A 27,946-nucleotide genomic window follows, 5' to 3' on the forward strand; every position below is an offset into this window, starting at 1 on the left:
AAATATTAGTAAAATTAAAGGTTAAAAAAAATATCATGAAATCGAATTTTAATTGGTTAGAAAAGTAACTTTTTCTAAGTTTGCCTGGGGCGTTAACCAGTTTTTCCACGCCACTGGGTGGATATATTAAATATATTAAGTTGTTTAAAATATTTTTTGTTTGGATAACTTACATAGAGTTAAATATAGATAAAAATTGGCTTCATGATATGTATTATTTGAGATATTATTTTTATTTTATAGTTGAGTAGATAAAACATAATATACTTACAAAAATATCCAGGTATAGTTTGACTTAGCTATTTATCATAGTTTTTTATTCGAGTTGTCAAGTTTTCAAGTTATCAATGTTTGAGTTATCATGACTCGATTGTACTATGAGTGTAATTTATTATACCTATTTTAAAATACAAAAAATACCGAGTGGAATTTACTATACTATTTTTACTACCTACTTAATGTGGACGCAATTTACAATCGCGCATTTATCGATTAGGAAAAAACCATATTGTTATGTGATATGATAATATATGATTTACGTATCTGTTGGATCAATGGACATAGCTGTACGAAGCAGGTGTCTCGTATGGAAATTCGATTTGTTTCTGTTACATATATTGTGATTCTGCCATTTGGCTAATCCGGAAACTTATTTCAAATGGAATGTTATTGTCAAGTTTCGTGCGATTTCGTATTGAACCATTTCAGTGTATTAGTTTTTTGTTTTACAATATTCAAGTGAGGTACGCGTTATTAATTATTAGTTTTATCTTCTATAAAATGTTTTTGTCTCGAAAAATACTCCTAGAAGTTGTAAACTTTCGCCGAAACATTTTCATACGTAATAATGTTATCGATCGCAAGTTATAAGCAATATTTTGTTTCATTCGTATGTTTAACTAGAAAATATAAATATATCTAATATGCGTTTGTCGAGAATATCAAAAAATGTATTTAGAAATAAAAAATTAACAATTTTAATTACGAGTATAACTTGATTTACGGTATACTTGTACTATGAGCTATTTGAAATGTATGTCTATCAATGATTATCCCGGAAATGATAGCTGAGATTAAAAGCACGTATTATATGCTTGTAAATTGAATAATTGATTTGTTGACTAATTCTAAACAAGAAATAACAACAAAATATTGTATTATAGTTTACATTTTACAACATGTAACATCTGCGTGTTATCCTGTGCATTGGCAAGAATGTCAACATATTTTATGAGTTACGTTTTCGAAAATACGTAACCATTATGTTATTTTTAAAGTATGTACCTATTTACTTTAGTAAATAATATGTGAGATCGGTGTTGTATAATTACAGAGATTGTATGGAAAAATATTATCTTGTTGTATGGATAATAACGTTGGAGTATGCCATTTCAGAATACGCGTAATCTAAATTTGAAAAGGAAAATTAAATACTTCCATATGGCTACGCTCTATTTGATGTAAAACTCGTCGCAGAGTGCTTAATATGCTCTCAGTCGCAATTATTATATTGTTATAACGCACCTACACGATTATTTTACATATATAATTTTAAAATCGAAATACGTTTTCTCTCCAATGACATATTATTTGCACGAAATAATGACTGGACAAATTCCAAAGACTGGCTTATTGACGCCTACTCTATGTTCAAATCTTAATCATTTCAAGTCTGGTGCATACGAATTAGACGCCTTAGTCAACAACTCAAGATAACTAACTATTAATTACTATAGATTTTCTGCCACAGTAATGTAATTTTAGTAACGTTCCCGATATCGATAAATATAAAATAGTATAATAATCTCGTACAGTTGATACGATTTACGATTTAGCATCATATTAGAATTTATTGTAAAAATACCGTACTTATTGTGATGAACCGTGAGACCACGTAATTGTAGTTAACAAAAAAATAAATAAAATAAAAATATTTAATATTAATATCAGAATAATTTTATTTTGGCGTTATTTTTTTTTAATTTAATTTAATTTTTTAATTTTTTTTTTTTGATTTACGATCGCTTAAATATACTGTAAACATCATAAACATTACTTAATAAATCGATTCTAAAATCATTTTATGCACTGGTTTATTTTAATTTAATTCAACATTTTACCAAGCGGCAGAAAAAATGGTATAGAATTTGAAGGACGTTGTCTTCAATAACGTAAATACACGGCTTTTTTTTCACATTATTTATTACTTTTAATTTTTTTTTTACCTCATTGAGCAACATTCCTATTTATTTCATAATCTTAAAACTGAAAATTCAAAACAAACCGATTTGATTTGAAATCTGTTAGTACTAATGCAACGAATTGAGGACTGGATAATTTAATTTGTTATTCATCCGCGTTTTAGCTATAGTTCAAAAAAATATTAATTCGCGATGCAGTTTAATGATTTCTAAAGCAGTTTATCGTGTTTGATATTGACATATTTTTTTTTCGTCGTTAATATTTTATTTGATATTGACATGATAATAAGTTGTGTGTCTCGGTGTCTCGATACGGGCACGTTAAAAATTTATCCACAACGACCTCCACGATTAAACTGAACGCTTCGCGTGACTCTCTTAGTATTTATATATTATATTCTTCCGTCAGCTGATTTCCTATGATATCACTTACGCGTGTTCAGTCATCACCAGTGTCTCATTGGTGAGTTGATCGGTTAATATGTTTTAATGATTAGTGTAGTTTATTATTCACTTGGACTTATATCGATTAGTTACCTACTTACCATGTTTTGGTATAGGTTTATATTTCTATTGAAGTTTTCATAAAATTATATAGAATAAAATCATGATTTTAAATAACCAAATCATATAAATCAATAATATTTTAACAATGTAATCAGACGATAAACCAAAGAAAATCGAAAATATAAAAATAAAACAATATTCTAATATAAATCAATCAAGATATACTAGTACATATATAATATATATATATATATGTATTAATAATTTATTTGTAGAAATAATTTAATTGAAATTTAGTCTTTATTAATAATCAATGTTAATAAATAAATATAATTTATAAACGTAAAACATTATTAACGACTTTAAAATTAACCTTAAAACGTTACAGACATTCCATAAAAGTAAAGTAAAATTTTACCGATATTGATACATATGTATATATTTCTTTTAAGATCTTTGCTACGAATTGAATTGATTTGACCACTCAACATACAAGTCAAGGAATTAAAATTAATTAACTTTATTTCTCATTTAGATTGTTCTATTTAACCATCGATTTCTCTTATTATTTTCAGCCTCAACTATGGTATACGATCAAATACCTTACTTTGATCTTATATAATATAACCCTGTTTACTTGTAGTGTAAATCAGTTTATGATTTGCACGACCCATCGGCGATTTCACTGTAATCATTATCGTTTCATTTCGTAATTTAAATCTAGTGATCTCGTGATACATCGTTAAAAAACAATTTAAATATATTTATTTACACTTTGAATTTCAAATCTCATTGCAGATGAGTTATAAATTGCAAGTATCGTGTACGATTTTTAACGTACTTATTTAAGATAGTGTGTATTATTCAATTTAGCTCCATGTATATTAAATATAACAGCAGCGTTATAACATTTCGGTCAAGTGTTTGTTAGTTCAATTTATTTAAAATTATCCAGCTTTACATTAAGATACAGTTATTTTTTTAATAGCATTTGGTGGATAAAAAACCATAAGCATTATAAATACGATATTTATTACAATACATATTATATTATATTAATATTAAAAAAATATAAATTATATTACAAAACAATATTGAGTAGAGCAGAGACAAATAAAATTATTTGAATGAGTTAAAATGTACAATATTTTATTATTATAATAATACATCTTTATATATATATATATATTATAAAGTATACATGATATGACACGGTAAAAATATTTGACAAGACAGCGAAAAAAAGTCATCAATTGAATGGAATGGAATTTTGCTGAGGTAAATTAAAATAATATTTCCGTCTCGTATTTTCATTTCTAATAAGCTTCTGATACTTAGTAGCCGTTAGTGGGTATTTTTCATATTTTGAAAATGGTTTTTGAAACTTGATTTTCATGGGCACCTGAAAAAAACGTAAACATGTTGATATGTATAATGTTATTGAAGTATCTGGTTTCAAATACGTAACCTAAATATGCAAAAAATGATCTATGGGCTATATAGGTTAGATGATTTTGGTTTTATCAGAAAGTTGGGTACACTCCATAATTTTGTTCAAAAATATTCTCGATTCATCTATTTATTTTTTCTTCTGTACAAGACACTCGCAATATAAAGTAAAACTCATTTCATTATTATTTGAAACGTAGTTATTGTAGGAGTTGTAAAAAAGAAGTTTACTTGTGATATTGGTGATTAAAAATATTCAAATCTTCATTACAAAGGTTGTTTAAGTAATAATGAACCAAATCAACTATTTTTAAGCAATTTAATTTTAGCAATTTTTAAACGTAATTTAACATTTTTATGTGAAAAATTAAAAATTAAAAATCTCAAGATCACAAATGAAATTAGTTTTATACTGTACAAACATTTAGTTTGTTTTAGTATTACAGCCTAAAATAATGGTATAGCATATAATGTAATTAATTTCTAACGTGTTTTAGGTGTAACAGAGAAAAAAGGAACTGGTATATAGCATTGCATTGCATTTTATGATTACAGTGGAGTTGTTCAAAATATTAACACCTTGTTTGATTTAAACAATGAAACTATTTGATGTATTATGTTGACTATATATGGGGTAAGAATCAAGCAAGTCCAAATGGAATTTGTTTAAAAATAAAAAAAATGATAAAATACATATTGAGTAAATTGAGTAATGACGTAACCATGAGCGGTGGACTCAATGAGCACCTCATTGGTCATGATTATTTATGTAAAATTTCTAATTAATAATGAATGATGATAGAACTACGATCTTGATTATAATTTTATACGGCTCTTTAGAAATACTGGCTAAGTTGCTGATTCGGTATGTTTTCAATTTCTATACGCAAATAATTTGCAAGTTATTACGTATATATTTGAAATGTTAATTTCACAATCGATATACTAATGAATGAATAATGTATAAGCCTAACCATTCGAATCTTTGGCTGATGTCTTAAATCAATATATTATACATAAATAAGTATTAAGTATTGATCAATACATTTCGAATGATAGGTTAGGTTAGGTTAGGCCATTATTCTACTGTTATTTTTCACTTAAATTTTATACTTGTATACGCTAAAATATTAATAATTATTATATAATATACAATATATATGTATAATATTATACAACATTAATATTATAATAGGAACAATGATCAAATTCGTTTACCAGCAGAACGCCGTGGGGCGCCAAGTACTCGATGAAGTCGTACGGAACGGGCACGTAGGACGGATCGAGTGGCGGTGGTTCTGGTCTTTCTTCTGAATACTCTTGTACGGGAGCCGGTGGTACTACGTATGATCGAGGAACGGGAATCGTACTTGGTTCAGGTGCAGCGGGTTCGATGGGCGTCGTCTTGCCCGTTGGCACTGATATTGCCAACGCCGAATCCATCAAGTACAAGCACTGCATAAAAATATAGAATCAACGATCAGGATTTCGTCCAAAAGTTGTTTCAGGATATAAAGAAATATAAACGGGCATGTGTGTGCAAACTCGAATTTGAATACAAAATCTATTCTGTTTTGCAATGGTTTGAGAAAATAATGCTTTTCGATCACAAAATATTTTGATTCATCTTTATTAGAAAGTTTAAAAACAAGACTTTTATTATTTGCAGTAGATTTATCAAACGACATACAACTAATTTTGTAGCTTACATAAAGTTTATATAAATTTACAACAAAAAGTTTTTTTTTTTTTTTTTTTTAATCAAATGTCATAAAACAAATTATACTAAACAAATGGTATTAAACAAATAATATTAATTCGACAATACAAATCATTGTTTTGGTTTTAATTAAATCCATAGACCGCAATAACATTACCGAATATTCAACGAATAAATAAATTAGGAGTTTCTGAAGATTGTTTGTGGTTTTCAAGATAGCATACTAAGAAAGTCTACTAGTTTATTTGTATTATCAGTGAATGATATATATTTATTATTTTGTACAAAATACCATATGTCTTTGCTTGGAAAACATATTTAAAAGTTAGACAAATATGTATTAAATACCGTTTAAATTTAAAAACTTGTGTGTTCGTTGAATTAATGCAGTTTTAAAAAAACATTGTTATTAGTAACTAATAATAAATCCTAACAAAAATTAAAAATTTGTCATTTTTATATGAGACATTTTTAGTTCTTATTATTTAAAATAAACTAATTTTGGCACTTTTATTTTGTAATTAACAAATTGTTTTTTAATTAATAAGAAAAAAAATGTATAGGAACTACAACGATAAAAGATAAAAAAATATAATTAGTCAATTTTTTGTTCAGTTGAAATGCTAAGATCCGTGCGGAGAAACCTTAAACTTCATGTATTCAAGTGTTAGACCAAGACTTTTGTCCGCCATTCTATCTTTTCTCTGATTTTGATTAAAAATGCACGAGTCTACTTTCGGTGCTCTTATATGTGCTGGTAATTCGATACGTAATTTTTGCTTTTTCTAGCAACTCAAGTCTTCGAATACAAACCGAAGAAATATGGCTGAACGTTAACCATAGATTGGTAGTAAATTCCTTAATCCTTTATGACCTTTTTTTTTTTATCTCTGCTTCTTCTTAAGAAGTAAATATTGACTTCAGATTTTTAGCCCGACAAGGGTGAAAAAATGCTATTTCGTTTTGTATTTCACTTTCATTATTTAAACTTTCTAAAACTTCCCTTTTTTCTAGCTCATGCAACTCGCCAATGGCATTGTCTATTAGTAACGGTTAATTACATCAAACATTTTTAAAATGGTAAAGATATGTATTTTTCGTTTAAAACTGTTATTTTATTGTTTTAAAATCATTTTATGTAATGTACTTCTTGCAAACCTAGGAAGTTGCCCATTAAACATAAATAAATTTATGTATTTTTATGCTTGTGTGTATTTGTAAATTAGTATGCGTATTAGGTGGTAAATGGTTTTCACTATATTATCAATATTAAAATTAAAAACAACCAAGAATTGATTTTTGTAATTGATATAATTTTATTTAGAAATAAAATGTTTTCGTGAAACATATTGAAAAACTGTTAACTTATGTATAGTGATGTAAATGAACATGTTATTATGAAATAAATTATTCGAGTCGGTAAAGCACAAGTATAAATTATTATTTCTTTATCTATTATAACTAATCGTAAGAAAACGTTTTATACTTTGTGGTATAATAAATATTAATATAATAAATATTTTATATGGTTTGTTTTTTTAATCTTTTAAACTAATCACATAGATTAAAAATAAATAAACATGATTACACTTTAAGCTGGAAATTGTGTCAAGTTACGCCTGGATCAATTACTCAAATGGTTTAGTTCGCTTTGCTTTATTAAATCTTCAAATTGGAATCTCGAGTGTTATTTTTTTTGTTTTTAAGCTACATTATACGTGTTGGAATATGACGACATCTCTCCTTGAATTCAATCTCACTACTTCTATAATAATATGTAAGATCAACATTATTTTGAGTACTTTTTCATTTTATATTGTTATTTTATCATAGATCATGTTGTGAATTGTTATTATAATCTTCAAGAGCTTATTCGGCATGTATACAATTTCTATTGTTCCGATTTTTCTTTAATTTTTATGTTATAACTTGATTGTTATTCGTCTAAGTTTTTAAATAAGTAAATGTTGTACGTTAAATAAACATTAAAAACTAGTTACAACAGGTTTTATCATCAATATTTTAATATTTTATACATATATCGAAGGTCTGGTTTGAGCAACAAATTTATAGTTTTGAATAGTATAATAATAACTTTATAATAATTTAACTATATAACTCAAAAAATTGAAGGAACGAATTCAATTTTAAAATACTGTTAATATAATACTGTAAAATAATATTAATTGGTTAATCAATTAATATAAAATCAAATCACAGTTTACATTTCTACTTAAAAGTAGAACGAGAATATTTTCTTAGATTATAAATTTTTATTATTCATTTTTATATACAGTTTAAAATGTACTAATAAATATAATTTAAACTATCTAAATTAAAGTTCTGATAATCTATAAAATTAATTTGATTTAACTTTTATGTTTATAAAAATAAATATGAAATTAGAATTTATTATAACTTTGAAAGAACTACTAAAATTTTTATGTTAAGTTTAAAAATAATTTTAGCTTTTTAAGCTCGTCATATATGATGTGTATAAAAATAAAAAATAGTTTTCATATATAAACAAGTATGAGATTATTGATTTAAGAATTCAATTTAAATTAACTTAAAAATAGTGTGTCATCAATTAATTTTTTTTCAAATCTTTTTTCATCGATACTGATTGGAAAGTGTATGTGTATTTTAAAATGAACCTTTTATTAAATAATTTATATTTGTATAATGGTGATCAATTTAATTTTCCAGGATTATAGAAGCATTCCATTTATCTAAATAATATAAGCATAACGTTAAAAAATATTTAAGTATTTTTTTACTATAGAATATCGAGTATAATACGAGTATCTAAAACTCTTCAGACGATTTTTAAAATAAAATAATTCATTTTATCATAGAATTAGTCATATGCTAATATTTAGTTAAATATTTGTGTAAATAATTGTATATAATTCTTAGTTCTATTACATTATACACGTATGTTATGTTTTTGTGGAATACTTTGAATACTATACTGAACAGTGGCGTATTTATGGGGGGGGGGGCGAGAGGGCCCGGGCCCCCTCCGAAATGAAAAACACCATTGTTAAAGATTGTTATTTTTAACATGGATATGTCTTAATGCTGGGGGTTTCCGAAAATTTGTCGCGACACTGAGAATGTTGCTTATGCGATAATTTAAAATTTTATATTTATAAAATATGTTTGTTCTTTTAAGAAAATATGTGGTGAATTTTGAGTGACTCTAATAAAAAATTTGTTTATTATAATGTAGTTTTTATACTTTTAAAAAATAATAAATCATTAAAAAAATTGAATTTCTTATTTTTCTGATGGTGTAAAGACTGTCGAGAAGTCTTATAGTGCTAAAGTAATTTTTTTCGTAATATTGTGCTTCCTCCTTCCTTTCCACCCAAAAATCAAATACATAATCGGCCCCCTCCGAAATTAAAACCTATATACGCCACTGATACTGAAGAACATTAACCATCTACTATAGTGTATACCTTCTACGTATCACATTAAGCAAAAAATATGAAAATTATTATCGTTGTTCCTATTATATTTCCATCTAACAAATAAATACTTAACAAATTATTTTTATCAAAATTGAGTGCATTCAGTGGTTAGCGATCATACTGATTTTGTAATAATTATGATCGTTAAGAATAAATCTCAAGAGCAAGGTTAAGATGATAGTACGATTCTCCCATACTAAATATTATAATAGCATATCCGGTAGTTCATTTATTCAAATTTACAGTATAATATGTTCTATGGATAAGGTGTTTTCCCTCGCTGGTTTCATGATTATTTTTTACTGGAGAGGTCATTATGACGAGGCCGTGGACATCATACCGGAACTTTTTATATCTTTCTATCTTCCTGAAAACTTCCGTAGTTTATTATACTATATAAATATACGTACATATTACTAAAATCGTGTGTTCGTGATTTCGCAGTTTCTATATTGTTTGTTATTTTTTGGTCAACAGATAAAAATAATAATTTAGCCACCTGAAGAAGTTAATGCTTAAAACGGGGTTTATTGGCTATTATAGAGTTCGTGAACATTTGTTTTGAGTTTGACGTAAATAAGATAATGTTTATGTGTCCTGTTGTTTTATAAAACTCGTGACTATTTGAAAATCCACTTTATGTAACCTTAGAAAAATCTTTATTTTTTTGGGTAGCTGGTAACTCATCGATGAGTGCAATTTTTTAATAGGTATTTAAGATTTTAAAAAAACTATTATTTAATTGTATAAAAATCGATTTTAAAACCTGTATAACAAATGTTTGAGATTTTCGTTTGTTTTGGATTATAATATTTTCTTCGTAATTTGAGCGTCGCCAAGTTATATAATTAGTACAAGATATAATTTCACATGTTTAAGTTTATATGAAATTAACCATGGTGTCCATGAAGACCTCGGTAGTTATTTTATGTTTTAACGTTTGTGCACCGTGAATAAATAGTTTTTGGATTCAATACTTTAATTTCTTAAAGGTCATTTTAGACACCTACATTTTAGTTTGAAATTATAAAACATATTTACTTGCAATGAAATAAAAAAATTAATTGAAAATGAGATGAGCTTTCAATGAAAGTATCTATCCATAAATATTATTACTAATTATAAATATTATTTAGTTAGATCCTAACTGATTTGGTTCTATTAACGATTCAATTAATGTGTAACTACTAGATTTATCAAATTATAACTCTTGACGTTTATAGTATTTATTTTTAAACTTTAATTATTATTATAATCTATTAAAAATCTATCCATGAATTGGATATTACATAATAAGTACTTTTTTTTAACTTAGAGCATCTTCAAAATAAAATCAAACAAAATTACTGTTCACAAAATAAAATTATAAAAATGTATTTCTTCTATTTACTAATATTGCATTGCAATAAATTACATATATTCCTTTTAGTAAAGAAGAGCTCCTTGAAGTAAGCTAGTAAAACGTATTGAATGAGAAAAATTATGTTATAATTATGTTTGATATGAATATCTTGGTGAATTAAATTTAAAAAAACGTATGTAGTTTAAGTACATAATTTAATTTTTATCGTATCCAATGAGAAATACCCCTGAAAAGAGGTTTTACTAATAGAATAATTGCCGCTTCGTTTCGAAATGCAGTAATTATGAATACGAAATTTGATTTCGACATAATCGATAAGTATCCGAGTAAGGTCAAGTTTCTATTGATATTCTTCGACAGTATGTTTACCGTTCCGTAAACACGCATACCGTAGCATTTTTCTTATTCCGAATGTGTGCATAAATATCGAAATAAAGCAAACACTTAATAATGTACATAATACTTAAGAGATTTTAATATCATGACAATACTTGATAAGAAGAAATCACATCCGCTAAATCCATACAAAATATATTTAGGACATTGGGTGGATACCTTCTTGTGGTTTATTCAACAGAGCATAACATAATATGTTTCTGCTCATTTTACTAAATATGTGAAATGTATGAAATATGTGACACTAGTTTTTATATGATTTTTGTTTGTTACAAAGTTTTATCTACAACTTTATGATTAAATATGTTTGTAATGTATTAGTTTTTAGTGTTATACATTCAGTTTATGAAACATTTGTGACTCAAAAAAGAATAGGAACTATATGAATTGTTAGAAGATCCTCACATTAATTGAAAATTAATATTGTTTGATGTATATACTCAAGTTGGTCTTACGAGTAATATATCAATAAGAAAAGTTCTTGAATTATATTCCAAATTTCTTAGGTAATTATTTGTAAGTTTTTTTTATGAAAAAAAGTTATATAAAAACATATAAAATGAAAAAAGGTTGCAGAAGAATAATTTAAATACATTTTCAATTTTTATTCCTATGTTGTTTAAGATACATATTTATAACAATAATCAATTTTGTAAAATTATTTTACGTTATTTAATGATAAATTGATGCATTAATTTGGAAAATTATACACTTGAATTGGTGGATAAAGCTTCCTATTGGGATATATATAATAGCTTAATATCATATATTTTAACATGTTAAGAATGTTATTTTTATATTTCTACTTAGACATTATAATATACTAAATATGTACTTACAGAAAAGACGGTGGTCACAAGTCCTAACATTTTTCTAGGGGTGTTTTTTGATATTTGATATTATCACGTAACCTGAGATCATATATATAAAAAAAAAAACATCAATAAATAAATAAATAAAATATGATTGTAACTTATAAAATATATTATTTTATGTTTTTAAAACTAATAATTAACAACTAATTTTATTTGTTATACGCTACTCGCACAGAGGTTTCTGAACGTTTGAACTGGAAAAAATAATGAAAAAACTAACATCATAGAAGATGATTGTGACAATGTGTTTGTGTACATCAAAAGAACGGATATCTCAAGGCTGTTTACCATTGACCTTCAACTCGATCAAGCAAAAACATTAACAGAGCCACTGGAGAAGGGGATAAATTATAGCCATCGGCTGGGCACGTCTGCTGCTCGTGTTTATTTGGTTCACCTCACTCTTAACACTCGTTGTGGTATAATATATTATTATAAAAAACATTGTTTTCAATCATGATCATTTAATTAATTATCGTACACCCAGAATATTGTACGAGTTTATACGTAGATATTCATGTGAATGCAAGTTAATGATGCAATTTAAAGGATGTCATCGAGTCGTATATTCTCTTTACTGCTATTAAATCATTCATTATAGTTATACAAAAACATTTACCACAATGAAAAAAAAAAATACAATTCATTATAATATTGAAATGTTAACAAATTCAGTGGCGTAGTGATGATATTATTTTGGAGCAATTGCTCCTTCAAAATGTTTGGTAGGTTGGTGATCCCCCTGCTAAAAAATACTTAACTATAAGTATAACAATAATATAGATACATCATAATATCATATTAAATGTTTTAAGTGATAGTAAATATTTGGCGTACAAATGTACTATATATGATTCGTTACTCTAGAAACAATTGGTGCTAATTGCAATACCAATGTTAACAACATTATTCAAAATTCACATATACTGCATAGATCAAGATAAAAGATAATTAATGAGTGTAATAAATTTACTAGATAATTAAGTAAGTACATCTGATTATACAAATCAGTCTAATATACGTATATTTTTTAAATTGTAAATGTTTTGTTGTGATGGAAATGCCGTTAGGATGAATAAAGGGTACCTTATGGTATATACATTTTTGCTCTTCATCAAAAATTAGTTCAACACGCCACTGAACAAATTGTTGTTATTTTTAATAAATCTGCGAACAAATGTATGATAGTCGTGAGAAATACAGTTTATGAAATGTATAGAAATGATACTAGAACTAGATTTTTATTTATTATAGCGAAATTTATGTATAATTGCTAAATAGTTGAAATAATTTAATGACAGTAATAAATTTTAGTTTATAAATAACATATAACTTTAAAATCTATTAAGTTAATGATAGTGATTGAAAAAGTGTTAGAAACAACTGTATTCTTATTTCAATTAGTGTAATTATCATTGCATTCTCAACACTTGCTTGTTTTTTATGTTCTGCTTAAAAGTTCAGTGAAGTTCAGAAAATAAAAATAAAGTATCCATCATCGGTATTCAATTTCCATTTAAGTATTTTACATTAGTTCATTCAAATATTTATGTAGAACTTTTGAGGTTCCATGGAGATTGAATAAAGTAATAATATACCGACTAAAAATAGCGATTTTCAACGAATTTTGTGAGGACTACAGTACCTATACTATTATTGTTCTTTGTGAAAGTACGGTGTACCTAATATTTTTAATAATTCGTTTAATTTTTATACCTGAAGTATATAAGTATTATTATAACACAAAATACATAATTCAATGAAATATGTATTGATATAAATTATAAGAATTATTAAGTATACCTATATGTTAAATTAGCAGCGTATTTGTTAATTAGTCATCATCGTGTATTACACTATTATTTGTACGTTTAACGTTAATTGAACTGTAATTATAATTACAATGTGCTTGGGTAAGATATGATTACAAAATAAGCTAATATATAAACACTGCAGCAATAGTTAATAAGTAAAGGTATCGGTTATTATGGGCTACGAATGGCAATTAACTCGAACGAAACGTTTAGCAAGTCACTGTGAGTATTTGGCACTGATTAATAGTGTTGTACTTAAATAATAGACAACTGGTTTGATGAATTGTCTTCATATCGATTTCTTATTGAAGATTAAAGCAAATACAACAGTAATTTACGCCATTGGTGTTCATAACTGTGTGTTATCGAAAAATATTTCTTATGCAGGACACACTATGTCCTCGAAGACATTTAAATCTTATAATTCGTAAGTAATAATTTTAAATACACATAATAAAATATCATGCTTATTGATTAATAATTAGTTGATTCCAAAATTATTATAATTCTAATACTGCTATTGGATATTATATGGAAAATAATATTTTGCAATTGGACCTAGGTCCGCAATATATATATATATATATATATATATATAATATTGTAATTCATTTGAATTTGGATAGTATATTAACACTACATAACGTATTCGAGTGATATACAAATTTAGTATTTAATGTCGATAGTTTCTACACATTTTAATGTAATTGTTTTCATAATAATCAGTAAATTAATTAAATTGTAATAGAATAACTATTTATAATATTATGAAAATTCAACAATCGAGTTCAAATAAAATTTAAATATTAATAAAAACATTTATAATAATTTATGAAATTAAAAAATTTATTAATTTTTGCTTATAAAACTCATAAAAAAAAATAAATAATTTGAAGTTCATTAATTATCATTCTTTAATTTGTATCTGAAAGTAATAATAAATTAATATTAAATTAATTATTTTAAAATATTAAAAAAAACCTCAGTTTTAAATTATTACTATTAAAATTTTTTATTTTTTGTTCGAATCGAGCAGTAGTAAAAATCTTAGCTATAACACCGTTTTAATTAAAAAAAAAAAAATATATATATATATATATATATATATTAGAATATTCAGATCATTAAGACAACTTAAAATGTGATTTAAATCAAAATATTTGATATTATTATAAGATAAGAAGAAAATAATTATGATTATAAAAAAATAAATAATTCTTAAAATGTAATATATTTACATTTACGTGTTATTAAACTTGATCTTATTGAACGCATGGTACTATAATAGTTGAAGCTTCAATATTAATATTCTCCTGATGGCAATAAATATTTACTTTATATTAGTTATAAGTAAAAACACTGTTGAGCGAGGTTTTTTTATTGCTTTTATTATTATAAGCAAATATAGTCATTTTAATCATTATACATTATAGATTTACAATTAAAATAATGACTACAAACACTAATAACACGTGAAGATATTGGTATTTGATAACATTTAAGTTAAAATTATGTATACATAGTTGATTTTTAAATATTCTGTGTAGATTTAGATTATGATTGTATTTATTAAAATTCATGAAAAAAAACACCAAGTTAAAAAATAGAACAATCTTTTAATTGAATATAAAATTTCAATTTTCGCAGGAAATGAAAATGAAAATTAATAACAGTGTTAATTATACATTTTTAATTTTAATAACTTGAAGTAGCTTTGATATAGGTAAGTTATACAAAACGATACCAGGTTTTAAAAAAAGTATGAAATGTATTGGGCATTGTGTTCAACAAGTATGTTGTTTTCTTTTTCAATGATCAAATTCAATACCTTTACATCAACGTTTAACTTTTATTTTTAGTTAAATATTAGTTTGAAAAATAATCTATGAAACAATACTAAAAATGTAACAAAACTAGTACTCACATCATTTATTCCAACAATATTAATAATAATTGTTATAATATTGACATCAACAATGTTTTGTTCATTTTATAATTATTTTATTGGAAAATGTATTCTTTAATTTGTTATTTAATGAAAAATGTAATTTGATAACTAAAAGTTTCTATTTTGAAATTTCATAATTTTTTGGACCTTATAGATTAATATTAGACATTGATCTAATATTGCATTAATGCCTGGATATTTTAAATATGTTGTCACTCATCAAAATAGAGAATTTGAGAGACCAATCATCTCGAAGAACTCATTATTTTAATAAGTTTTAAGATTAAATTGCATGTGTATCATAACTTTTTGTTTCACTTAATTTCGCGAAATAATTTTTCAGTTCTATAGAGAAAACGAACTATGTGTTATTATACGCAGTAGCACATAATTTTACGGCTAGACATAATATATTTAGGAGTCAATATTATTCGCTGTATTTAATATATGAATACTTTATTCATTGATGATTCTGACTCAAAAAAATAAAATGATATGCTATACTCTATGAAAAAATAAAATTGTATTAATAATATGTAATTAAGTTTCTAATAAAAATAAATATATATTTAAAAATTTCAAATAGTTATTTTTCTTATATGTTTTCTTTAAGTTTCTATTAAAACCACAGAAATATTTACAGAATTATATTTTGTCAGAGTTGCCTAAATAATGAGTTTAATAACATACTCAGTAATAATATTTTATAAAGATATAGGAGATATGGGATATAAGAAGTTAAGAAAATATATTTTAGAATTTAATTAACTAATTTAATACCTGATAATATGGTATTAAAAATAAATACAATTTTTCTGTTATGATCCATAATGTTACCTATTCATCAATTATTTTGAATAAGTTGTTATTATGTAATTAGATTTATTTGTCTGAATATATACTCAATATTTTAACAATGTGCGTGTTATCATGTATATTGTACATATACGTAACATGGTATACTGTATAAGTTTGTGTAATAATCTAAACATTAATATACAATTTGTTATTAAAAATGTTAATAGATACATAATATGTTTTTAGTACGTGTAGGTACATGTTACATAGTAGTACGGTAACAGTACGAGTACATCATCCATTGTACAATGTACTCAACGTTGTTGTTGCATTTATGTCCAACCAAGACCAAATAACAATTAATTAATATATTGTTCATTGTATTTCGTATTAAAGCATTGAAAAATACATTTCACGGAAAATAAAAAATACAGCAAGTAATATCAACAATTATAACACTAAAAACCGGTACCTATTTATTATTGTGTGTACATCGCTAAAATGTATTTTTACAGTTTGTGTTCTATAGGCATTAAACACATACACCTCTGTTGCTAGTTTTTTCCCCGTGAAAGGCATTTTCTAACTATTTTTATGTAAGTACACATAATATGAATGGTCAACTAAAATACAGCTATTCGTTTACTGCTGTGAAGTTATCTTTTAATGGGCCGAGGAACAACAGACCGAACATTATGTACAATGTCCTGTATATTTTTAAACCGTTAAAAAAGAAATAAAAATAGCCGAAAATGTTTTTTGATTATATATATTTTGAAATTATAATTCATCAATGTCGTAGGACGATAGTCTTGTTCGACCAACTTCAATAACTTCTATAACTGCAATTGCATAATAATAGTTTTAAATCATACGTCTTATATATATTAAATCCTCTGGGCAATTATTATTACTATTATTATTATAACATATAGTTTTTATTTTTACTAATGATTTCGTTTATAGCTGTGCTTTGTAACATCATCTATTTTTAAGGTTATTTCATGTTTATAGTGATCTTATAATGTTACATTTTAATGAACCAGTTTCAGTAAGTCGCTTTATTACTGAAAACGGCACAATTAACCCATTTATTTTAACTTTTTCGAAAATTACATATTAAACAATTTTTTTTATTTTTTCTTTCTTCCTCTTCTTCTTTTGTTCTTAAGTTTATTGTAAAATGTAAATCAAAAGCTAAATATAAATAACACGATGTAAAATAATTAAATTTTAGTAGGTATAAAATTCACTATACATACTCATATTTAGATATGGTAACTACAAATAATGAGATGAAATTGATTATTTTCAAAATATTTTTAATTCTACTATGTTTTACTATGAATTTATTATTTTTATTCCTATCATAAGCTACTTGTACTTCATAAAAATACTAAAAATGTACAACTAGATTAATAAATATTTATTGTAATTGCAGAGAAAATATTTGAATGCTTTATCAATAGTTTTATAAGTATCAGGATAAATATTATTTATGTTTAATGTACACATTTTTACGATTATTCTAGGCTATTATAACAATACGAATTATTATAAGAATAACTGATAGTACTCGTTTATAAGAAATTATCAATTAATTGCTTAGTACTTTTATATAATAGTAATTTTTTGAAAATAAAATAATATTTTATAGGTTTATAATGTTTAATCTATATAATTATATAATTTTGGCTTATCAGTAGGTACCCAAATATATACTTACTGTAAACTAAAAAAAAAATATTTAGAAAAAATTCGCATATGGTTAAATTTTTTTAATTTTACTTGTTTTATCCTAATAAATAATCATAACCTGGCAAAAAAATAAAAATATGCAATTATTAGTATGAATTAAATTTCTTGGTCTATTTATTTATATATTTATATTTATTATGTTATATACATCATATGTGCAATATAACTTATAATTTTATATTTTTTGTGTTTGAAAACACTTAACCTTGGCAGGTTATTTGTTCTTCTTATGTTTTAATATTGTTGGTCGAATTATAAGATATAAAATATATATTATGTAGCATTATGTATATTATATTATATTATGTAGCATAGTTTATGTACTTAAACTTGCATAAATAAAATTAAATTTAGATAAGTATCTTTAATAATTTAATATTTTGCATATATTTAACCGATATCATTAAACGATGAATAAATAATGAATGGAAAAATTAATTGGTAACCAATTGATTTGGTTTTAGTTAAGAAATTGAATTTATTTAAATATTGTGATCCACTAGTACAACGGAAACCGTTGTCGAGTAATGCAATAAATAAATTGGACGGGTTCGATAATAGTAAATGGTAACCATCATTTTTCAATGTTATTTCGAGCACTTTTACTAGTTTAGCAAGTAATAAATACTTTTTTTTTATGTCTCAGTAATTTATGATTCATCATAAAATTAAACTATAAGTTTACGTGTCTTATTGCTGTACTGGAATACCTACTCGATCAGTTTTTCAAGCAAATTATTCAAATAATTATTAATAGGTATACATATTATATAAAACTTAACCCACATTTTATATTATTTTATTTTTAACCATGATGATGGTGGACTATGTTGTCCATGCAATAGAAAGCACGTAAAATGTGTGCTATATACTATGGGAACAAAATCGTTTACTTATTACATCAAGAAAATCGTGACTACTACACTCGAAAGAAATATTGTAATATTATGAAATCTAGTTCGTTAAGTTGTACCTAATGGCGGAAATATTAAATATAAGCATTGTAGTATGGTTCTCTGAAAAAATAAGACCAAAAATTATAATTATAATTAAATTGGGTTAAAAAATAATCATTAAGAACATCTAAAATATAAATATTGCTAGAAGTCATTTTTGTTTTCAATATAAAACTTACAAATCATGACTATATTTGTCTATGTCACTGAGAAAAATATAAGACACAAAAGTTATGAAGCAAATATATATATTAAAGCTATAATTGTATAGTTCCAAACAGCAGTTAAATTTTTTTTTGAAATAAGACAAAGTATTTAAAAATTAAATCGACAAAAAATAATATATATTTATAATATTTACCCAAAAAACAAATGTATATTTTTTGAGATATATTTATATGAATTAAAATGTAATAAACGCAAAAGGTATAGAAATAATTTGCAATCAATAATTTAGGTTTTATGTTGATTTTTAAATGAATCTTACTAATTTATCATAGATAATTTCAAAATTCAGAATACAATATTATTAAATAAAAAAAAAGTATAGTTAGTTTTTTTAGTAAAAACAATATTTTTTTACATTAATAATAATTTCAGTTCAAGAACACGTTTTTTAAATGATCAATTGTCTCGCTTATTTTATTGCGTACGGGTTGGTAGTATATGTTTTTATTTACTATAGTTATAAATTATAACTTAGAGCCCGGATTTCTATGCATTTGCATGTTTGTATAATTATATGCATGTTTATGGAGGTTTAAAATGTCCATGATTTATATCACACCAAATTTAAACACCAAATTTTATATTGCATATTTTGCATATTTCAAGGGTTATTGCATAATTGTTCATAAGTGCATATAACATGCATATTCAATGGGTTTTTAATAAATTAACTATTCTAATTTACAGTAAATTTTGTAATCGCCTCAAATAGAGCACGAATAGACATGTTAAGGATTAAATTTCAAAAATATTCGTTTTAAATGTTTGTATTTTTATTTTAAGTTTTCTATTAATTTTTTGAGAGTAGGTAACTAATCTAAAATATTTATTTCTATTTTAATTTATTTTTTTTGTATTCTCATTTTTACATTTTTAAGTTTCCTAAAAGTTTTAGATTGATTTAAATGATTAGAAATATAAAGTATTGGATATTATCATTTTTTTTTTGTTTTTGATAATATATTTAGAATTTAATTTGTTATAAAAAAAGCAACACATTTTATTAAGTGTAACATAATGCATATAACTGCATATTTAGCCACTTTTTATTTGCACATTTGCATCATATTTGACACTTTTTAAATGCATATAAATCCGGGCTCTATTTATAATGTTAATTTAACTATAGGGTTTAAAATTTAGAAGGTAAGACAATCATCAAGTAAAAGTTAACGTTATTAATAAATAATAATAGTATAATATTTAAACTAGTTTGTAAGAATGTAGTGATAGTAAGACTAATTTTTTATCTTGCACGAACTAGTGATGTTATATGATATTTAGAAAATGACGATGAATATTTAATTGTTTGATTATCTTTATTAACATGTTTTAAATGTATTTAATTAATGTTTTACTGGAGTTGTAATAAAATAGTTTTATTTGTTTAGCTTCCTTGAAAGTGGTATAAAATATATTCTTATTTATTAATTTTACACGCAGTTTGCAATTACAAACGTACCGACCTTAATTATTTATTAATGAAAGATAAGATTGATAAGCGTACGAAGATTTATAATTAAAAATTACTTCAATGAACAACGAACGTTTTCAATGTATCGTAGTTTAAATACTTCTTGTTTTTTAACACTTTTTCTAGTCGCGTATTATATGTGTGTATGATATAGCCGCGTACAGGCGTCGTCATACAAACAAGCTATTAAATTATGTTGTCAAAATATCTGTACCTTGCCTGTGTTTAGTTCTGACGATTTCAGCTACAAGAAAGACTATTATACATAGTAGTACCCGGTACTACAAAAAATACTTAACTAAGAAGAAAGTGGGGTAAACAGTTCGGAATCATTGTCATGAGTATGATAGTTTTCGGATGGAATAATTACGACTAGAGCTGGAAGGATATAGATAATTAGTGAAGAAATATTTGACGAATTACGTAACGAGGGAGGTGGGCTAGTAATTTATTAACCTTGTCCTAGCTGTAACTTGTTCATGAGAGGAATAAAAATACTTAAACATGGCATCTGAATCGGTCACGGGGAACGATCACAATTATTGTTATGAAGAGACTGAAGAGATACCCGCGAACACTGTATTTCCACCTAATGTCTATGAAGTTGTTAATCAGTCAAGTCAAAGCTTTCATTCAATTTTGGATTGTTGAGTTTGTAAGATATCGTATGTATAAATACGTTGTATTCATTATATTTCGTTGATTTATCTCATCAAAATAGAAGCTTTAAACTACTTTGTTATTAAGAAGACATTTGTTGTGTAGGCCAATGATTTTGCCTGGCCCCAAATAATGCTATCAACTGTTAATCATACTAAAGGATAATATTATAAGATCGAAATCAATACCCTAAGACTGGTTATATTTGATTAATTTTATGGTATAATATATTTTAAAAATTGATTTTTGAGTGCAAATGTTAAGCATACTAATAAAATATTATAAAAACAATATTTTTATGATTTACAATAGTTAATCATCCGATAAAATAAACAAAAATTAGTTAATAGTTGTAAAATTTATAGTTTTATATTTTAATATAAATATTCGTAGTAATTCATTTGTATAATTAAAAAAAAACATTGGAATTCTTACGTTTATTCCTGAGCAAAGTTATGTTGCACCTATACTATAATAATACATTTTCAAAGCGAGAGTTTATTTTTACTCTAGTATAATGCGTTCCGACAAAAAGTAAATTATTATAGGTATTTTTTAAAACTCGTGTGTTTTGTACATATATATTAAAAACTCTTTTTTTATGTAATCGTTGAAATTTAATTAGAATAAAATATATTACAGAATATAAAAAAATCATATATAGGCACATAGGTATATATGTTAAACTGAATATTATTATTTTTAAAACCTTCTGCGGTATTTGATAATTTTAAAGTTCAGTTTTCCAAAAAAATTATTTGAACAAATTTCACTTATTATAATCGTCATAAAAAAAAGAATAATTATGAATATTATAAATATTAGTGGTATTACATAATACTTATAATGGTGGTGTAAGTTAGCAGTAGTGAAGTGAGTCATCATAAAGTAAAGAAAACAATAATTTGTAGAACATGGATCGTTGACATGAGTAGCACAATACATAAATACTATGATCAAGAGGAGAGTTAAACAATAGATTAGTTAACGCAAGTGGACACTTTCACTTCAAGGATAAATATCGTGCCAGATAAAGAAATATATATTATATATTTTATAAGGTAAGGGTTTTGTGGAATTAATTATAAAACTCTATGTAGTGGGTATAAATAATTATCGTTTCAAGTATTAATATACCGTGTATATATTATATAATTTAACAAAACTGATGATTTTACTTAACAAAACCTTATTTCTGTTATTGTGTTTATTAATTAATGACTTAATCTATTAAATATTTATAAAAATTCCTATATACGAGTAGTTGATTTATTTGACATAATCTAAAATTATTTGATTACTACCTAATTTAAAATGTAATACAAATAAAACAATTGATGTCTTTTTACATAAACACAAATAACTTCACACACTTGGTAATTTTTTCACAAGAATTTGCTCATATTAAAATTTTCAAATGAGTTATCTTAATATAGATAATAATATATTTGTAAATTTTATTAAAATATAATGTACTATCTATCATTTTCCCCAGAATATTCACAGACGTCACTGTTTTTTTTCAAAGTATAATAAACCAGGCAAATACAAATTATAAATAAAAATCTAATTATCTTAGTACATGTTAATGTTTTGTAATTCATGCGTATAATTGAATTAAATAGTAATTTAAAATCTGGATTGTTATTAATATGACTACGAAAATTATGGTTGTGTAAATGAGTTAATTTATGATTTTGCTATTATTTAATGACAACAATTAATAACACATGATATATAAGTATAGTATGGAATATAATAACAGTTATTCATTAGTATTTACACATTCAGTGTATTATACCACTTACACAAGAAGGTCCGAAAAATACATTTTACAAAAATATAGTTTTAAATATGTTAAAATGTTATATTATCAATTTGTAATTCATACATTTTTTTTCTTCAAATACTTGAATTATCGAAGATTAAAAAAAAAACACATTTGTAAAACCTCGATTAGTTTTGAATAACTATATGTATAAAATACCAAATATGCATTTTTTATAAAATATATGGCATATTTGATGAATACAACTTATAAAGATTTTATGGGACATTAGTGTTTTCATTAATATGTAAAAGTTATTTTTTGATAATCTTAGATATTGATATAATTTTAAACGCCAGTTATACTTTATTCGAATTTATTATTTATTTTCACAATATATACATCTAAAGACATTTTCTGATATTTAAACTCATAATAAATCATTCAAAGACTTATAGGTACTTATACGTGACTTTCAGTGTTTACCGTTCGATAACAGTGGCATTATTATTAATGTTTTATACAAATTCGCAAACCGTAACTATCCTGAGGCATATGTTAGAAAATACTGTACATATATGTATATGAGTAATGATTGATGCAGTGGTTAATGAATTCGAAGGGTCATTTGTTTACATCTGGTCGGTAAATCGGTCAAAGTTTCACACCGATAAAATCTAGCTTACCAATTTAGAGAACAATAATACGCTTTTATATTTATATAAATAAACGGAGGCAGCTTACTTTCATTTTAATCTTTTTTTTTTTATGCTCCAAGGGTTTATCATGTATGTAATGTACTCGTATATCGAATTATAAATATTGAATAAAATAAAATATGTATCATTTATTTTAACTCATCCTATGAATGGGTTCAAATGTTAATTTATTTAGTAACTAACATTTTCATATTTACTAAAAATATAATGTATTATGTACACATTCTTAATAAGTTTTTAGATAATTAGTAAATATAGTATTTCGTAAACGTATTTATTTATATTGCATAATATATTTATATATTTATTTTATTTATATTTTTATAAAAGCATCTTACGTTAAAAATTTAGTGATGATAATTCAGTTTATTGATGTTAGTTTTCGTAATTTTTCTAGTTATACGTAACGTCTAGAGATATTAAATTTTTTTTATTCTCTTTATACCACAAAAATCTATAAATATGATTAAAATGTATAAAAAAAAATATGTCTACTTTAAAAAATAATTACTTTCAAATATATTTATAAAGGTAGCATTCTAATCAAAGTAACGTTGAAAAATAAAATGTATAACTACAAATAAAAAAAAAAAAAATCATTAGTTAGGTATATTTGAAAAAATATATAACAATATACTACTCTCTATCATACATAATACAATGTTGAAATTATTATTATTTTAAATTTATGAAAACAAATAAAAAAATAAAACTTTGGCGATCTTATTTAAATACACGTTAAATGTGTATAAATTGGTTAGCTTATGGGAACATAAAAAAAAGATTTAATCTATTTAAAGCATTCAATTATTATGTTTAAAAATAAAATAAATAATTTTATGTTTTATTATTAGAGTTACCAAGGCTACCATGGATGATACATATGCGTTTATTATTTAAATTCCAATAGTGATGATAATTGTTGATAATATTATGGCATTGGATGTGCATACTGTTGTGCATAAATAGTTCCCTCCCACCTAAAAAACAAGTATGAAATTTCGGCAGCCAAGCCTAATACTTGTTCTTGAATAAATGACACATTGTATTCAACAATTCAACGAGGATAGCATATAATACACCATGTGTTATATATTATTTCGTAAGCCATATTATGTATGTAATAATAATGAATATCAACACACATATTCGTATAATAGCTTTCAAATTATATTTTACATTCGAGTTATGTTTTAATTTATACGCTTGAAGAAATTGTAATTTGGAATATTTCGAAAGTTATGCAGTGAATATATCGATGTATATTTAGAAGTGAGGCTCAGTCGAGGAAATCAGTCAACATAGAACTTGCTTTAGTTTCCCTTTAGTTAATTAAAAAAATCAAATTTAATAATATATTTTTTCTTTGTATCATACAAATGTTATAAAAGTTATAAGCAAGCTCTGATAATTTTAACTGATAACTTTAATTGCAACTATGAATTACAGCACAACTAATAAAATATTGATCTATCCTCTTAATATATAAATCAAGAAGAAGTTAGTTGTTTAAAATTAATGTCCACCATAATAAATAATATTTAATAGTATAATATATTGAGTGAAAAAAATCGGACACTTAGTAAGTAGGTAGAGCTTATAAAATATTCGGATACCTACTAAAACATTTTAAACAAATTTATTCTTAGTCAACATTTGGTATTTTAATATTTGATACGATTGATACAATATTCAATACAATTATCTTATGAATTATATTTTGTTCCGTTTCCTTGTTAGTTATTTATTCAAACAAGGGTTAGTTAACCTTATTATAAGACCTTTACATTTTTAATTCGTATGAAAATATAAATTTACAATAAATAAACATACACATATCTTTGATCAAAACAAGATATTTCTCTAACGGCTTTAATAGATTATGCAGTCCTTTATAATAGTTTATGTTGAATATTAGATTTTGAAGTAAATTAAAGTATCTTGTAGATTACTATAAATACACCTGTATCGTTAATATTATTATAAAAACATAATAAATAACAGTTGAAAAATTACTATTTATAATAATTTAGGTTTCAAGTTGGTCGTACCACTTTTTAATTGTATAATATAAAAAGTAATTTAAAAATTATAAATTTAATAGATTTCATTATTGATTAATTATTTCTACTAGGAGAAAAACTTTAAATAGATATTTTACGAAAGAAATAAAATATTTATGAACATTTTATATTTATAAAAATGTAGTAGACCCTTTGTACTCGTATTATTAATAATTATTCTTTATTGGTTAAAAACATAATTGGGTTGGTCTGAATTTAATTTAAGAATATTTAAAAATTACTAATTTAATTAAGACAGCATGATTCATAGAATTGAAGGCTTTATAAAAATTTATGTAGATAACGTCTATTCGCGAATGATGTTGGAAAGTGTTGAAAACGAAATGATGAAATATTAAGCTGTTAGTGGTAGTTGAACGACCAAGATGAAATCCATACATCTCACCTATAATGATACTATTGATAGATAAATGTATATCTTTTAAGACTAGAAATTCAAATATTTTGGCAATATGTGATCAAATAGAAATAAAATTGAGATGCTTTAAAATTAATTTTAACGGATTTAAATACGAAATGTTTTTAATTATTTCAAATATTAATAATAAAAAATATTTAAACAATATAATATTCATCAATAAAAATTTTAATCCTAAAATATTTAAAGTTCAGTTAAATTCTAAGTCACGAAGAAATGGGCTAATTTTTTATTCTTTTGCCGATACATCTAAAAGAAAAAAATAACACAGTTTGTATTATCATTATAAAAACATAAAAATTGTAATTTATTTTAGTTGATTATATTTATTCTACATTTTAGAATAGTCTATAGTATAACTTTACATATTTGAGTTAAGGTATTTTGATCACAAAAATGTACTTTAAAAATTATGTCAAAATTAATTCATCAAATTTTGTATATCTTTTTAATATTGTACTTGATTTTGTAATATTTGTATATTAATTAAACATAGTTGAAATAAAAGAAATATTCAATCGAGTTTACCATGAGACGTTGATCTTACATTTCTAATTTCAGTATATTATGGGAATATATGTATTGATAAAACCTTATAGAATCAAATAACTAAAAAACCAAGTATATATATAATGTATTTAAATGTATGTATACTATAATATAAATTTGAATTTAATGCAGTTTGTATGGATATACAGTAAAATAGTGGAGAGTATGTATACTTTCAATATAAATTTTTAATTTATTATTGATCTTTGAACTTGAAATAAAATAAAACCAAAACATTTTTGCTTGAGTTAAGATTTAGATTATTGTCAATTGATATTTTCTAAACCACGGACCCTCGGTGAAAGATTTTTATAAATCGCGGACCCTCTTATCAATTTTCTATTCTATCTCTATATCAGTGTTATAAAAATAAAACTTATCTTTTATTTAATAAGATATAATATATACGAAAAAAATAAATAATAAATAATAATTTAACAATATTTAATAATGCATTCATGTCACGAATTGACGTGTGTTATGTATTAAGGTTGATTCGGACCCATGACATGAGTATCGCGGACCCCCAGGGGACCGCGGACCAACGATAAGAATCGCTGGGTTATACTATTTATTTTATTGTAATTTTAATTAGCCCATTGTTTTCCATTTTTTTAATAGAGGAATTATAACGAATATAATCAAGCTTTTAACTTATGTAAGTCAAATTTGCGTAATTTTATCGGCTTAACTACGAGTTTGCGAAAAAATTCAATAAATGGTATATAAATCGAGATTTCAATTCAATTTTATTAAACTTATTTTAAAAATAAAGATACTAA

At 24.3% G+C, this 27,946-nt stretch overlaps 1 protein-coding gene across 2 annotated transcripts in view; it reads right to left on the reverse strand.

Annotated features, from left to right (window-relative positions):
• Positions 1–3,885: 3,885 nt before the first annotated feature.
• The window catches only part of LOC112689904, a 30,589-nt gene continuing 6,528 nt past the window's right edge, over positions 3,886–27,946 (reverse strand). Inside the window, exons 2-4 of one of the 2 annotated variants that reach the window (XM_025563780.1) lie at positions 11,955–12,026; positions 5,376–5,612; positions 3,886–4,110 (exon numbers count right to left, since the gene is read on the reverse strand). In XM_025563780.1, coding sequence (XP_025419565.1) covers positions 3,958–4,110; positions 5,376–5,612; positions 11,955–11,984 — 420 coding nt within the window. In that variant the 5' untranslated portion in view covers positions 11,985–12,026 and the 3' untranslated portion in view covers positions 3,886–3,957. Of the gene's footprint in view, positions 4,111–5,375; positions 5,613–11,954; positions 12,074–27,946 lie in introns of those variants that run through there. The other variant, XM_025563779.1, reaches the window with a different exon arrangement.

Source organism: Sipha flava, unplaced genomic scaffold (assembly GCF_003268045.1).
Source record: "Sipha flava isolate LNK unplaced genomic scaffold, YSA_version1 47_pilon_pilon, whole genome shotgun sequence".
Classification (NCBI taxonomy): domain Eukaryota; kingdom Metazoa; phylum Arthropoda; class Insecta; order Hemiptera; family Aphididae; genus Sipha; species Sipha flava.